The sequence below is a fragment of the Dipteris shenzhenensis genome, chromosome 13, assembly GCF_047967505.1.
Source record: "Dipteris shenzhenensis isolate YYH24624 ecotype China chromosome 13, Dip_SZ_1.0, whole genome shotgun sequence".
NCBI lineage: Eukaryota > Viridiplantae > Streptophyta > Polypodiopsida > Gleicheniales > Dipteridaceae > Dipteris > Dipteris shenzhenensis.
The window spans coordinates 53,020,167-53,033,998 of record NC_141608.1 but is presented as its reverse complement, the minus strand read 5'-3'; the positions used below and the strand labels follow the sequence as shown (position 1 = coordinate 53,033,998).

General features: G+C 43.5%; 1 protein-coding gene across 7 annotated transcripts in view; it reads left to right on the top strand.

Moving 5' to 3' along the window:
• LOC147895574 (guanylyl cyclase 1) overlaps positions 1 to 13,832 on the top strand; it is a 37,050-nt gene that overhangs the window by 22,354 nt on the left and 864 nt on the right. For 5 of the 7 annotated variants that reach the window (XM_087383385.1, XM_087383384.1, XM_087383386.1 and 2 more), the window contains 5 exons: positions 4,029 to 4,103; positions 12,858 to 12,946; positions 13,115 to 13,176; positions 13,439 to 13,511; positions 13,607 to 13,682. In XM_087383385.1, coding sequence (XP_087239511.1) covers positions 4,029 to 4,103; positions 12,858 to 12,946; positions 13,115 to 13,176; positions 13,439 to 13,511; positions 13,607 to 13,682 — 375 coding nt within the window. Of the gene's footprint in view, positions 1 to 4,028; positions 4,104 to 12,857; positions 12,947 to 13,047; positions 13,177 to 13,438; positions 13,512 to 13,606; positions 13,683 to 13,832 lie in introns of those variants that run through there. The other 2 variants (XR_015541957.1, XR_015541956.1) reach the window with 2 other exon arrangements.

The following is a 13,832-nucleotide window of genomic DNA, read 5'->3' as shown; positions in this document are numbered from 1 at the left end:
ATTTGGCACCACCTCATCAATATTGGCACGTTGTTCCGTGAGGTCCTTGACCTTTGTCAGGTATGCATCCATAGAGTCATCTTCATTCATACTGATTTCCTGCAATTGCCTTCTTAAAAATGCAACACATGCCTCATTGCAAATCTGATAAAGAGAAGCCAATTTGTCCCAAGCATCCTTTGCTGTCCTGCAAGACCGGATGTGTGGAATAATGATTCTCTTGCATGATAAAGCAATATAAGAATGTGCATTTGCATCTCTTGCATCCCATCTTGATTGTTCCTGAGTTGGGGGAGCAGCAGCAGGGGTGCTAGAAGATAAGGCATCAGGAGGAGTACCCTCTGCAGAGGGACCAGCAGTAGAGGCAACCACTGTAGCATTGGCTGGCCTCAGATCAACCCCAGAAACAATATTCCAAAAGTGCCTTGCAACAAGAATATGTTTCATGAGATAAGACCACATCCGATAGTTGGTGCCATCCAACTTATCATCTTCACGAAGAATGCCAAATAGATCATGATTGTTGCCAGCCATTGCAAATGGGATACCCTGAAAAAGACCTGAAAACCCAAAAGCCTCAAGGCTATCACTGCAAAGAGCTGGCTGTCCAAAAATGACAGCAAATATCTGCAAATAAATGTTCAACAAATTTCCAACCCAAATCAAAGGGCAAATGCAGATTTGACCCACATGTGACTGTGTCAGGCAATGTTCGCTGCAAAAAAACAGCAAATCTGGTAAAAGCTCCAAATTTAATGAGGGGCAATAGGCCAAAGAGAGGGCAAATGCAGAAAAGCCCCAAATTTTGTTGAGATTTTTGCAAGTGTGATCCAATGTAGGATAATCTGACCCAATGTCTTGCAAATGTGATTCAATATCCTGCAATCTGACCCAAAATCTGACCCAAATATACTGCAATCAAACAAGAAATTGTGGACCAAATCCCAAATCTCTAGTGTTCTTGCAAGAAGTTGTAACTAGAGGAGATGAAAGGTATTGAAAGCCCCAAAATTTTGCCAAAGTCTTGTAAATGACTTCACACATGCCAAACCTTGTACGGAACTCTCGGGACAAGTACGGGCTGTACGGACAGCTGCTGTGTACGGACAGTACAAGTGTTCAATGTACAGTGTATGTACAACGTACGAAGCAAGTACGATGTACGTCGCGAGTACAATGTACGATGAAAGTACGTGGCTGTACGGAGCAGGTACGATGTATGGAGCAAATACGTAACTATACGAAACGCAGATACAATGTACGGAATAGGTTCAAAGCACAGTACAAAGCAAAGCGTATGGCTGTACGGAAAGTGTACGACACAGTATGGAGCAGGTACGGGGCCTTCTGTACGGCTGTATGTCTTGTGTGCAGGCTGTGTGTATGAGTGTCAGTACAGTCGTACGGGGACTGTACGGATGAAGGAGTGGATGCAAATCTGGAGGCAGGATACAAGTCGAACCAAGCCTTGATACCATTGTAGGATCGATAAACGAGAGAGCAAGTACAAGGTACAAGAGTCGAAGGATATCAGCTGTCACGTCAAAACTAGAGTATTATGAGAAGAAAGTACATAGTACTTGTAGCTAGACCCTAGGACTAAGTGTCCTAGGTGTCGCATAGGACTAAGTGTCCTATGTGGCATAAAAGGCACAAAATAAACTAAGTGCCTATAACTATGCCTACAAGGTACATACCAGGGCCCAAAGGGCATCACTAGAACTGGGTGAAGATGGCCTACATTTGACGTTCGTGTGGCCGAGTAGCAGGCTGGACGAGGCATATTATAAGAGCAGAGCCGGGGGAGGTGGCTTTGGAGGTGTAGCTCGCAGGTAGAGGTAGTGTTCTACGTGTTCATATTTTCTCAAGCAATATTCGAGTTTTTCTACGTTTGTGTCCACCAAAGCATCTTTGGCTTGTGAACTCCCTTTCAATTGGCCTTTTTGTATGCGAACCCACATTGCGGATGGTACTTGGCGGACCATAATTTGATTGAAAAAGAGGTTCTCTTTTGACATAGCAAAGCGTCTGTGTCATTAGTGAGCTCCCATCGTGCTATGTCTTGATAAGTGGCGCGCTCAGTTATGTCGTAGTCGTGTTGTGCCCATAAAACAATGCTTGACATGCTAGCTCCTCACATAATTTGTCTTTGAAGATGCTAAGTGGTGAGGATCCCTCAGACGGAGCAATGACTATGGGTTTGTCTTCAAAGTCAACAACTTGTTGGCTAGTGTATATCCCATGGACTGGAGTAGCTCTTTCAAACTCTTGTTGTAAAGTGTTAGCTGAATTGTTTAGTGCCTCAATATGTTGTTGTTTTTGTGATGCTTGCAAGGTCGCTATGTACTCCATCTAGGCAGGGTTTACTTGCACATTGTTTCGTTGTTGTCAAGTTGTTTATGCAATGCTCGAATTGTCAAAGTTGGACGCTTGAGGCCACTCATGTACTCGTGTGCATATTCGAGTTTTCGTTTAATTTCAATGATTCCTGTGGCACCATTTGTGAGGAACACTGTGAGAGCACTTGTGCTCGATCGATGTCTGGGAAAATGCTTACAACGCTTTCAACGCAAGTCAAACTGTCCATCATAGGTCAATTCACGAATTTGGGCGAAGGTCATTCTGAGTGCCACCAGGCAGACCTCAATGTCATTAAGCATGCATGTGTGTCATAGTAGCTAGTCCCTGCTATGCATGATGGAGTTTATGGTTTTCAACCTTGTGAGTGACTCTCATGAGATTGAAACTGCACTATGTTGTGTTTTTAGAGGATGAGTTTGGGAATGTTCCTGGATTCATCTAGGTATAAGCGTGCATGTGTGTTTGGTTTTTGATGCAGGGTCAAAGTATTTGGAGCTTGTTCTTGCGTACGTGTACCAAGAAAAGGAGCACAAACTTCTTTGCTTTAAGGAGATGTCAAGAGTTATCATGTCTTGTTGATTACAAATGTTGCAGCTAGCTTCTTCAATTTCCAATGGAATGTCAAACAACTACAGCAAACACTAAGAAATCTAGGGGTCGTCTTGCATACAAGAATTGTGCAGAGCTCGCAGCTCTTTTCCTTTTCTTAGGTCTTTCTTGTTTGCTGGCCTTCACCGAGTGTTTACTCTAGAGTATTGCAGGGTCTAGCGATGGTTTGAGCTGGTTGGCAAAGAGAAGGAGAAATGACATTATATGTGACTGCTTTTGTTGTGTTGGCCATTCTCATTCTATATAGTTTTTTGCAATTGCTTGAAGAGTATATCCCTTTTGCGGGATTGTGCATTATACGAGATGTCAGTGTCTTTGGTAGGCATGCTAGGAGAACTTGCAATTAGCTGCTGTAGTCGCTGTTCATGCTCCTCAATCCACACAATGTAAGTCCGTTTCGTACTGGGTGAAAACAATGGTGCTAAAGTATGGCGAGCACATGACTCATCAAGCAAACAATGTGGCAGTGATGCTTGCCATGAAGGTTCATGCTGAAGCCTCACACCATTGAAGCCTAGTATCATAAATGTGCTGTCAAATGCATTCAAGAAGTGCTTCAACCATTAAAAAACCAAAGCTCTTGAAGTGGAGGCAGTTTTAACTAATCGAGCGATGCACTCTCTGCATAAAAGCTGACACCTGACATAGGCAAACGTTGGAATTAGGATAGACAATGCTGCAGTGCTTGGTTTGAGGCTGCTGAAAGAGAGTTGCAAAGGATATCAGGCATGAGTTATAAGTAAAGGACAAATAAAATTCTGATAAGCATTTCAAGACATCTGTATTGTGTGTGTTGTTCTCATGAAATGCTTCCTTTTTTTCAAGATTGTATGCGTCCTAGACTTTCATTCTCCTCCATTTTAAATGATAATTAGTTTGCTTACTGACATGCCTCCAAGATTAGCATATATAAGAGTGTTTTAAAAAGCAAGCATATAGAATACAAAGAGTCATAGAATACCATTATTGAGATAATTGCCGTTTGTGAGATAATTTCTGCTTTGCATGCTTTCTTTGGGGTGCTGTTTTTGACAAAATTGAATCAAATTTTTCGACAGGAAAACATGGAAGAAGATGGTGAGCGTGTAAACAAGCTATTTGAAAAAGCGCCACATGTTGGCATTCAAGTGCAGGTGAATGTCCTCTTTGGTAAAAGTCTTATGTTCATTTGTTGCGAGATGTTAAAAGAAAACTCTTGGATATGATTAGTCTTTTTTCCGAGCTTAATTCAGCTGCTCCATTTCTCATTCCTGTTTCTTTGAAGCTTGTTATCTCCACTTATTGAAGCATCTTTAAGCTGGTTCATTGATGATCCAGTCTACCTGGATAGTTATTGTACCGAGATATTCAGATGCTATACTCTAAGCTCCCAATGAAGTGGAAGGGACTGGAAAAGTAAGCCACAGATTATGAAGTAGCAAAAGTTGAAACCATACTCAGGAATACCAGATTTGGAAGGGACAGGAAAGAGTAAGCCGCAAGGTGAGCACTCAAGTCGTCAGCAGAAGGAACGAGAAAGGAGGCAAGAACAATTGTTCTACAAATTTAGCGGCTGGAAAAGGATAAGATAGACATTTCTCAACCATCTGGCCTTCATGCCGCTAGAGCTGTGCTTTTAATGCCCATCCATGCAATCATGATGGGCAATGCTTGTAGCCATTTCTCTCTGTGCACCCAGCCCATCTGGCTGAGCTTATTAGGTTGCCTACATTTCCACCTTGTTGCTGCCTGCGTAGCCTTACATACAGACCATAGATCTCCTTTCTCTTGCTGCCCATGTGGCCTTACATGCAGACCATGGATCTCCCTTCTCTCATAGCCCATGTGGCAGCCAGCACGCTGCACATGTTAGGAGCTCTCTTGCCATGTCCATGTGTCCATATTGCATCTACAGGTTGTGCCCATATGATACACCTCTCACCTATGTCTCCTACACAAGCATCAAGCCCTGGGTCCTCTTATCAGGGCTTACAAGTCGGTTGTGACCTTCTACCCCAACACGGTGGATGTTCCTCTCAGCATGGCCCAATCCTAGATGTAGAACAGGGATGACAAAATTTTATATGTGGATGATATGCTTATCACGGGCCCAGATACTCAGCAAATTGCAGCCTTCAAGGCTGATTTGCAGCAGATTTTTGACATGTCACACATGGGACGGCTCCATTATTTTTTGGGCAATCAGTTTGCTCATGTTGAGGGGGGTATCATGATGTCTCAGTCCAAGTATATTGGACAGCTCCTTGATCGTTTTCAGTTTGAGGATTGCAAGCCAATCTCTACTCCAGTGGACCCTGGCTTCAAATTCTCAGCTCATGATGGGAGCCCACCATGTGATATCACTCTTTATCAGCAGGCTGTTGGATGCCTTATTTATTTATGTCATACCAGACCTAACTTGCAGTATGCAGTATCTCAGCTCAGCAGATTCATGCACATGCCCAGTTCACAGCATTGGCAGGCAGTGAAGAGAGTCTTCAGATATATCAGAGGCACTCAGGATTTAGCCCTCTTCTACGGTGATCAGGGTTCACTTACCATGCATGCTTACACGGATAGTGACTGGGCAGGATGTTCCGACACCAGAGTGTCACATACTGGCAATTGTTTTTTGCTTGGCAATTCATGTATTTCTTGGCTCAGCAAGAAGCAGTGACCATGGGAGTTGGAAGGCTTGGAAAGACCCAACCCAAGGCCTGAGCTAGATAGTGGCTAGAATAATGTTACATTGCACTTGCCACGAGAGGGGAGCTCATCTCCCATTGTGTGTCTGATTTTCTCACGTTTTGTAATCAGCCTGTGAGCTGCAGATCTGGAACTTTTATAAATCGTTTATTGTGAAATAAAGAACCTACAGGGGGTCCAGCCCAATTTGGTTCCAGGTCCTAATGCTGTGTAGAGAGAGAGAGAGAGAGAGAGAGAGAGAGAGAAAGAAAGAAAGAAAGAAAGTCTATTAACGTCCACTAGAGACCTAAAGGTCTATGGGACAGCAAGAAACCCTCTAGTACATCTGCTTTAGGGAGGGCACATGGCAGCTCCCAAGGAGTGCAAAAGCAATCCCAATTATTTAGAGTACCTACATGATATTCTGGAGAGTAAACAGTCATACATCAGTTTAAGACTGAGAGTCTTTTGGTTTTGATTTAAACTCTCTGATTAGTGCTACCCCTTCACGGTAAACTGCCCATTTTCCATCCTTTCTGGCAGCCCTGACTTTAGCTAATTCAGTTTCCTTAATCTTGAGTTGGGTTTGTGTAAGCTCCTCTGCTATCCATACTTTGGTGCCCTTCAGCTTGTAAGATTGTTGAAGAAGCTTGATCCGCATATCTTTTGACTTCAGTGAAAGGATTGCATGACCTCTATAGTGTAAAATAGAAGCTGGCCTGGAGTCGTCATCATCCTGCTCATCATCATTCACCCATTCGATGTTGGGCAAACTTGATTTGATCTTTGTCAATATTTCACTATATGTATCCTGCTCTTTGTACCAATCTTTTGGGAGCCCCCCTATTCTAATCTTCAGCGCATTATCACATCTAGCTTCGTGTTCTTTAATCTCTGCTTAGATATCAGACTTGCTTGCTTTGTTGTCCACTTCCACAAACACTTCCTTCCTAGTAGTTTGTACTTCAGTGTGAACAAGATCTTTCTGTACAGACTAGCTGCGGGGTAGGGGGGGAATCCTTACAAGATTTTACAGCCTCATCAATTACTGCCTGCTTACCAGGCCCTTCCGAGATGTGAAGTCAGGCCTTTACTTCTGCTAGCTCCAATCATAGCTCTCTCACTGCCTGCTGCAGATAAAAAATCTGATCTTGTTGCCCGAGGATGGGCCGTTTTGAGCCTTCTTGTTGGTAATTCTGTGCGTATGGAGAGGGTGTCATGGCCGCAACTGTAGAGTACCGAGTCCTGGTGGATGTTGAAGGAGTTGAGGGGGACTTGGAGGAGAGAGAGAGAGAGAGAGAGGCTAAAGAAAATTCATAGTTTGTTTTTCTTACGGAAGATAAGCATTGTCCAAAATTGCCTCCATCCATTATACTATGAATGCAATCTGACCAGACTTATATAATTGAGGTGCCTCAACCTCTCATGCCATAAATGTGTCTGAAATGACAGATTCAGCAGCATATGCCAGCGTATTAGCTTCAATAGCTGGCTGTTTGCATATGCATCCAGTTGTTACAGCCCCCGTGAAAGTGTCTCAGTAAGCACAATGCAGTTATTATGCCGATTGTCTTAAACGACACACAGATAACCATCAAAGACAACCCTGAAGCCATTGGTAGAAATGGTGCTGAGATGGAAATCAAATTTTTCTTTATGCATGGAACAAACAAGACTTGCAAAACAGTGATTGTATCCCCTGACACATAATAACCTCAACCCTTTGACAGGATAAGAGGCATTGTTTGCACAAGTGACAATGCCCCCCTAGGGAGCATCACTTAATGTCTAAAATAAATGTCTGCAGGATGTGATATGCTTTGAAGCACCACTATCAAAATACCTGTCTGAGTCAGAATCTGAAAGTGATAAAACTGAAGCATCCAATGACGGATTGTAATGGCATGTCACAACAAATGCCCACTCATCAAAATGTGCTGCTTGTCATGGCTATGATCATGGGTAGCTGGTTCTTTTATGACTGCAACTCCCTGCTCTCCCTGTTGTTGCTTCTTCTTAACAGAAGCAATGCACTTCTGGCACTTAGAGATGTCATGACTTGGTTTGAAGATGATGTGGTGCCAGATGAAGGTTTGGGCTTATTTTTGTCCCTCCTTTGTCTTTCCCTCTCTATGGCAAACGCCTGATTTGCATGAGTTGAAGCAGCCTGTTTTGATGACTCTGCTCCTCCTATAGGAGCAGGGAAACGAGCTGATCGAAGGAATAGTGGTTGGGATTACCCATGGCCACCAACCTCAATATCGTAGTAAATCCTTGGTATGAGTCAGAGCCCATCAAGTGTCGTGGACTCTACCTGTGCACTTGGGACAATCTCTTCAACATTAGTGAGCTTCTCTCTAAAGTCCTTGACCTGTGTGAGACAGGTATCTATGCTGTCTCCTTCGTTCATCTTAACATTATCCAGTTGCCTGGGCAGATAGGCAATATTGGCCTCATTCTGAATGTGATAGACAAGTGTCCCATGCAGCCTTAGCTCTCTTGCAAGGTGAATTTGAGGTATAACAACCCTCTTGCTATTCATAGCAATCACTGCATGGACATGTGCATCTCTCTGATCCCAACATATCTGTTTAGGCACTGTGGCCACATTGGTAGATGAATTAGATGTGGCAGTAGCAGCGGCAAAGCTGCAAATGCCAATCCAAAAATGACAGCAAAAGGTTTGCGAGTGTAAATGTCAAGTAGGCTGCTCAAACACTGAGCCAAATGCAAAAGACTGCCATGCAAGATCTGATTGCACGGAATGTGCAAATGTGAATGCATCAAAAGCATAAACCTGCCCTGCAAATGCTCAAGATATGACCTGAAATTGAACCCCAAGGCAAAGGGGATAACTGCAAGTGTCAATTGTGCAAAAGCCGCAAATTTCTAAAAAAGAAAAATATGCCTAAAAAGAGGGAAAATTGAAATTTTTGCTCAATGTCACTGTACCAGCATGTGATGTTTGCAATAAACTGTCACTTGTGTCAAAAAACCCCAAAATATGTCAAATCATATTGAAAAAATAGCAAATGTCTGAAATTCTCACTCACACTGAGTGGCAAGATGCCAAAAAAGCTGCCAAATGCCTCGTTGCGTAAAAATTTTCAGTCCAATGCTAAAAGTTCAATCGCAGATTGTGCGGGCGTGTGGTAGACTTGTGCGTGCGAATGTATGGGCGACGTGATACATGATTGTACGGTAAAATATTCCGTGCAGACATGGACGTCCGTACGATTGTATGGACAAATTATTTTCATGTACTAAGTGGCAACACATATGTTGTACATCCCTTATATGGGAGTGTCAGCAAGTAGGTACTACGATTGTAGCAACAATGTGCTAGTTGATTCTATTGAGCGACGTGCTCTATTCTGCAAGGCTTGGCCTGCAGGAGTCTTCTACATCTTCACTCCGCGAGGGATTCACTGGTTGTATAGCCCCCACTTGGCTGTTAGCCACAGTATCAGAGATTCCCTAGGCAGTGAGCTGGGTTTCTCTAGAACAGGCCGGTTTTTCTTTCAGCATTTTCCTGATTTTTTTCCATACTCAGCACCTTCGGGGCTGCTGTTTTGTATAAAGTCTTTCAAGCATTAATAGAAGGTTCCTTTCTTGAAAAAAAAATAACAATGTGTTAGTCGATTTGATGGATGGCGTTGTGCGGCTGTGCTCAACGGTGCTTCAAAAACAATCTATACGACGCTATTGTATGGACAACTTGATGACGACCCTGAACTATATGGATGATTTGACGATTAGTACACATAGCAGATGAGAAGTTGCAAGCCAGAGTGAGCAAGTACAGTAGCATTGAAGTATTGAGAGCTAAGTAGACACAACTACACAAGGTATGGTTGTGGGAGAGGTGCCACCGGAAGTTGGGGCTACCCGACGCTATGGGCTGAAAAAATTAAACTGCTTGGTAAGCTGAGCTGAAGGTCCAAGCAAGCAGAGCAAGAAGTAAGTTGGGAATGTAGGCAAGAGCAAGAACCTGTTTTGATACCACTATTGAGTGCGGGGAGCAATGGAATGTGAGTGGAATGCAAGAGAGCAAACAACAGCTAAAGAAACTGAGAGTACTTGCAAATGGATAAAGAAGAAAGTACAAGAGTAACCACCATATGGTCCCAAAGTCAATTGTTGACCATGACCAAATGCCCTAACTAGCCTACAAGGCCATACTAGGGCTAAGTAATAACAAATTTCTCATTTTTATTTACACAAGGATGCCAGGTAATTTTCCTGCTAGTATTCTAGGAGTCCTTGTTTTATGGCAAAGTTAAACATATTTGTGACCTAGAGGATTTACCTTGTCACGTGCCCACTTGATCGTCTCAGCATTAAACCTTGCAGCCTCTGTATGCCTCTCTATATCTTCTTGGGTGAAAAGTTGGAGCTCCTTCCTATCTTGAATCCATGGGCTCCCTTGCCTCTCATAGATGGCCTTGGCACAATCAATCATTTGTTCCTCTATTATGTCCTTCATGTGGTATGCATAGTCCCTTGTGTCCCCTTCTTTGGGATCACTCGCGATCTGCTTACCTCTCTTTTTATGTATCTCTTCTTTAGAGTTCGTGCGTCCTCTTATGAGCAAGTCGAATGCGCATTTTCTGTCTCCTTCTTGCCATTTGATTTTGTAATCTTCTTGCTTCTTGCTTTGCTGTCAATATTGAACCATCAAAAGTCCTTTCTCTTTTAGCCTTCCTTCATCCTTGAAAAGCATGCATGCATGGTTGCCTCTGTTGAGGCTTGCGATCTCTCCTCTAGGTGGAGCCTTTCAGTTCTTATGTTTCTAGTCTTCCCTTCATGATCTTGGAAGTTGGCATATCATTCTTGTCTATGATCTATTTTATAGAGGTAGCAAGTAGAAAGTTGTCACTTGGGATCTGCTTCATGGTCCACATTTGATACAAAATCTTAATTTTGAGACTTGTAATGTGATTGCACTTGCAATGCTCCAAGAATGAAGTCATGGATCTTGTCCATGGTCCCATTTGAAACTGGCAAGTAATCAATTCCTCTTTGGATTTTGTTGGTTGCATAAGTGTAGGTATGCATGTCTCCACCATTTGCATTTAGATTTTTCGTTTCAAGTGCATAGGTGGTCAGTGAGTGTTATTTACCTTATAGCCTTCTCCTTTAGTGCTAGCCTTCATCATGGCTGAGCCTGCCCTTCACCTCCGGAGTGCCGACAGAAACTTAGTACGAAGACTTTGTATAAATGGATGCTCAAGTATGTGTGGGTGTGTGGATTTGTATGTGTGAGAGCATATTTTTATACTATGGTCTACACCCACTGTTGGGCGCTGATGACGTCAGTGGGGATGTCATAGTAGCTAGTCCCTGCTATGCATGATGGAGTCTGCCCAGAGAAGAAAGAGAGAGGGGGCTGCCACATGGGCAGCACCTCACATGGGCAGCACCTCACAAGAGAAGAAAGCTGCAAAGGACGGAACCTGTGGAAGGAGCAGAAGGCGGGGACAGCAAGCCCTAGATCTAGCAGGGCGCGATGACATCAGCAGTGTACGGCGCAGGACACGTGGCTGGGAAGAGGGCCTGGCAGAGGCGCAGATATGGCAGGATGTGCAGGCCCAGATCTGCAGCAGAAACTGTGGCTGTCAGTGGGCAGGAGGCAGGCCTTTTATAGGCTGGAGACCTGCCTTGAAAGGAGGGCCAAAGCCCTAGTGTTGTGGGCCAAGGGCCCTTGTAATGAGAGCCCTTTAAGGGCGGTTTTCCAGCAGACTGGTCGGCCTGTTTGGGTCGGCCAGAATGATGCTGCTGGTCGGTTTTTTGGGGCAGGCCTGGGGCCTATATAAAGAGGCCATTTAGCCTCATTCATTCATCATCTGGAGCAGCCAATCCACCAGCAGGAGGAGCAGCAGCAGGGCTACCTTTGGGCCTATAGTCAGGAGGAGAAAGAAGTACCTTGTGCTGCAGACCTAGCTTGCAGGAGGCTGCCCACCTAGGCTGGTTTCCAGACAGGAAGGTGGAGAGGATCATTCTAGACGGAAAGTCTACTTACGCTCAAGGTGGAGCACGCGGGCTCGAGTCTAGAGATAGCCAGCAGATAGGAGAAGGACCTTGTGGTAAGATTAGAGGACCACATCATTGGTGGGACTCTGGATCTGTCTCTTTTGTATTGTGTCCATATTTGTGGACGGAAATATATATTCTTGGTGGTTTCTCTATCCGGTTGGTTCATTGTCTATTGATGAGTCTGCACACCTATTGTATGCACATAAGTAAAGAAGTTTGTGATTCCACACCCACACCACACACTGTGTGAGCTCCTGGGCATTACTATAAGTCTTCCGCTCGTGTACCCTCTGTTGGGTATTTTCTAACAGAGAGGGGGAGTGGCAACGCTACGACAGAGGGGGGGGGGGGAAGCGGCAACACTGAGAGAGAGAGAGAGAGAGAGAGAGAGAGAGAGAGAGAGAGACTTGGTTTTCAAATGTTACAAGGAATTGAATACATTTTTTAAAGAGAGCCTATTCATAGTGTTATTCTGTTATGACAATCATGTAAACATCTAGGCCCTGCTGGCCTAAACCAATGAGCCTAACTAAGGCCAAATATCACGGTCATCTTTGCAAGACGATGGCAATCATCTCTTGGAGGAGGATACTTCTAAAGGAGGCTATATTGCACACTCCCACAGCACCTTCATGTGCACCATTACACTGCTTAGGAGTGTGATGTTGTGAATCAGAAGTTTTATTGCTGGTGATAGTTGGAATTGGTTGTCAAGTTTTTGGCCCTTCCCCCAACTTGCTAGTCAAATGATTTGTGGGTCCATCGGTTAAAAGAATATGCTAGTGTGACAGTTTAATAATGTCACTAGGGGCTAAGCTTTGTTAGGGGGAGTAGCTAAGTCTTAGGAGATTCCAGATTGCGTAGAAGTCAGATTACCAGGCATTAGGTAAATGTTATTATGGCAAAGTCTAAAATAAAGGTTTGGACTACATCTCTGCAGGGGGTAGCTGGCATGTCAGTTTTTATGCCAGCTACCCCTAGCAGAGTCCAAACCTTTATTTTACATCTGAATAATGTGCATTTAAAAAAATGTCTTTCCTTGAATAGAGATTATTTGATTTAGGTGCAGCAATTTTTCAAAACATGAATCCTCTATCACCTTTTGATAAAATATTAAGAAAAACAAAGTTCCGCCGGTGGCAAATTACATTTTAACTGCAGCAGGGGCATTATACTTGTTGATGCAGCGGAGATCGATTACTTCACAAGAACTGTCAATGCTTATCTTATCTGGGCGGTACCTTGTCATTGCTTTGGTAGACAAGCGAAAGCTTAGGTGTGTGATGACCTCATGCAAGCTAATTGTTTATTATTTTCTACTAAAAAATCTTTCATGTCTAAAAGAGAAGTGAATTTTCATATTCATTTATTTGATAGAAATAGGGTTGCAAGAGAAAAAAGGCTCATGGGGAAAGTTGGGATCTTGTATGAGTGCCTAGTGCAGTTATCCCTGGCTAGAGGAGCTGTGTCTCTCAGATTGCTGCGGTATTAGTACTGGATATACTGGTAAGGCCTTTTCAATTTATGACCATAGGTAGAAGAATTTGAGTGATGTGGCTTTCAGATGTATTTGATTCACACTAATGTAAAAAGGGGATATGTCAGCTAGCTTGAGCAGATCCATTTGATCTGATACACAGCTGTCCCTCTGAGCTTCATATGCTTTTTGGAGAGGCACTTACTGTGAACAGTGATAGGAATAATTGTTGTGTTCTATCATTCTGCCTATCAGGTTGTCACTTGCTTAAGTAGTTTCTGTTGCTTGCAGGTCATTATGTCGTAATCTGTGGCTATGATATGGATGTGGACGAGTTTGAGATCCGGGACCCTGCTAGTGCAAGGTTGTCACAAGGGCTTTGTGCCTCGTATATACAAGCTAGAGGCTTGAAATTTACCTATTTTTGAATACAAAGATGATTTGTTTTCCCATTTGCAGTGAACATGGACGGATATCTTCAAATGCGCTTGACGAAGCTCGCAAAGCTTTTGGTACAGATGAGGATATCCTTCTGGTGGGTCTTTCTATTGAAAAGACTCCTTGTTTCTTTTTCCCATTGAGCTTCAGTAATGGCTTAACTTAATGCAAGCCTGAGGATTTATATTTCTCCTAGGTGGAAGGTTCATTTAGAGGAGTCTGTTGAGGCTTAAGAGATGTCTCGTAA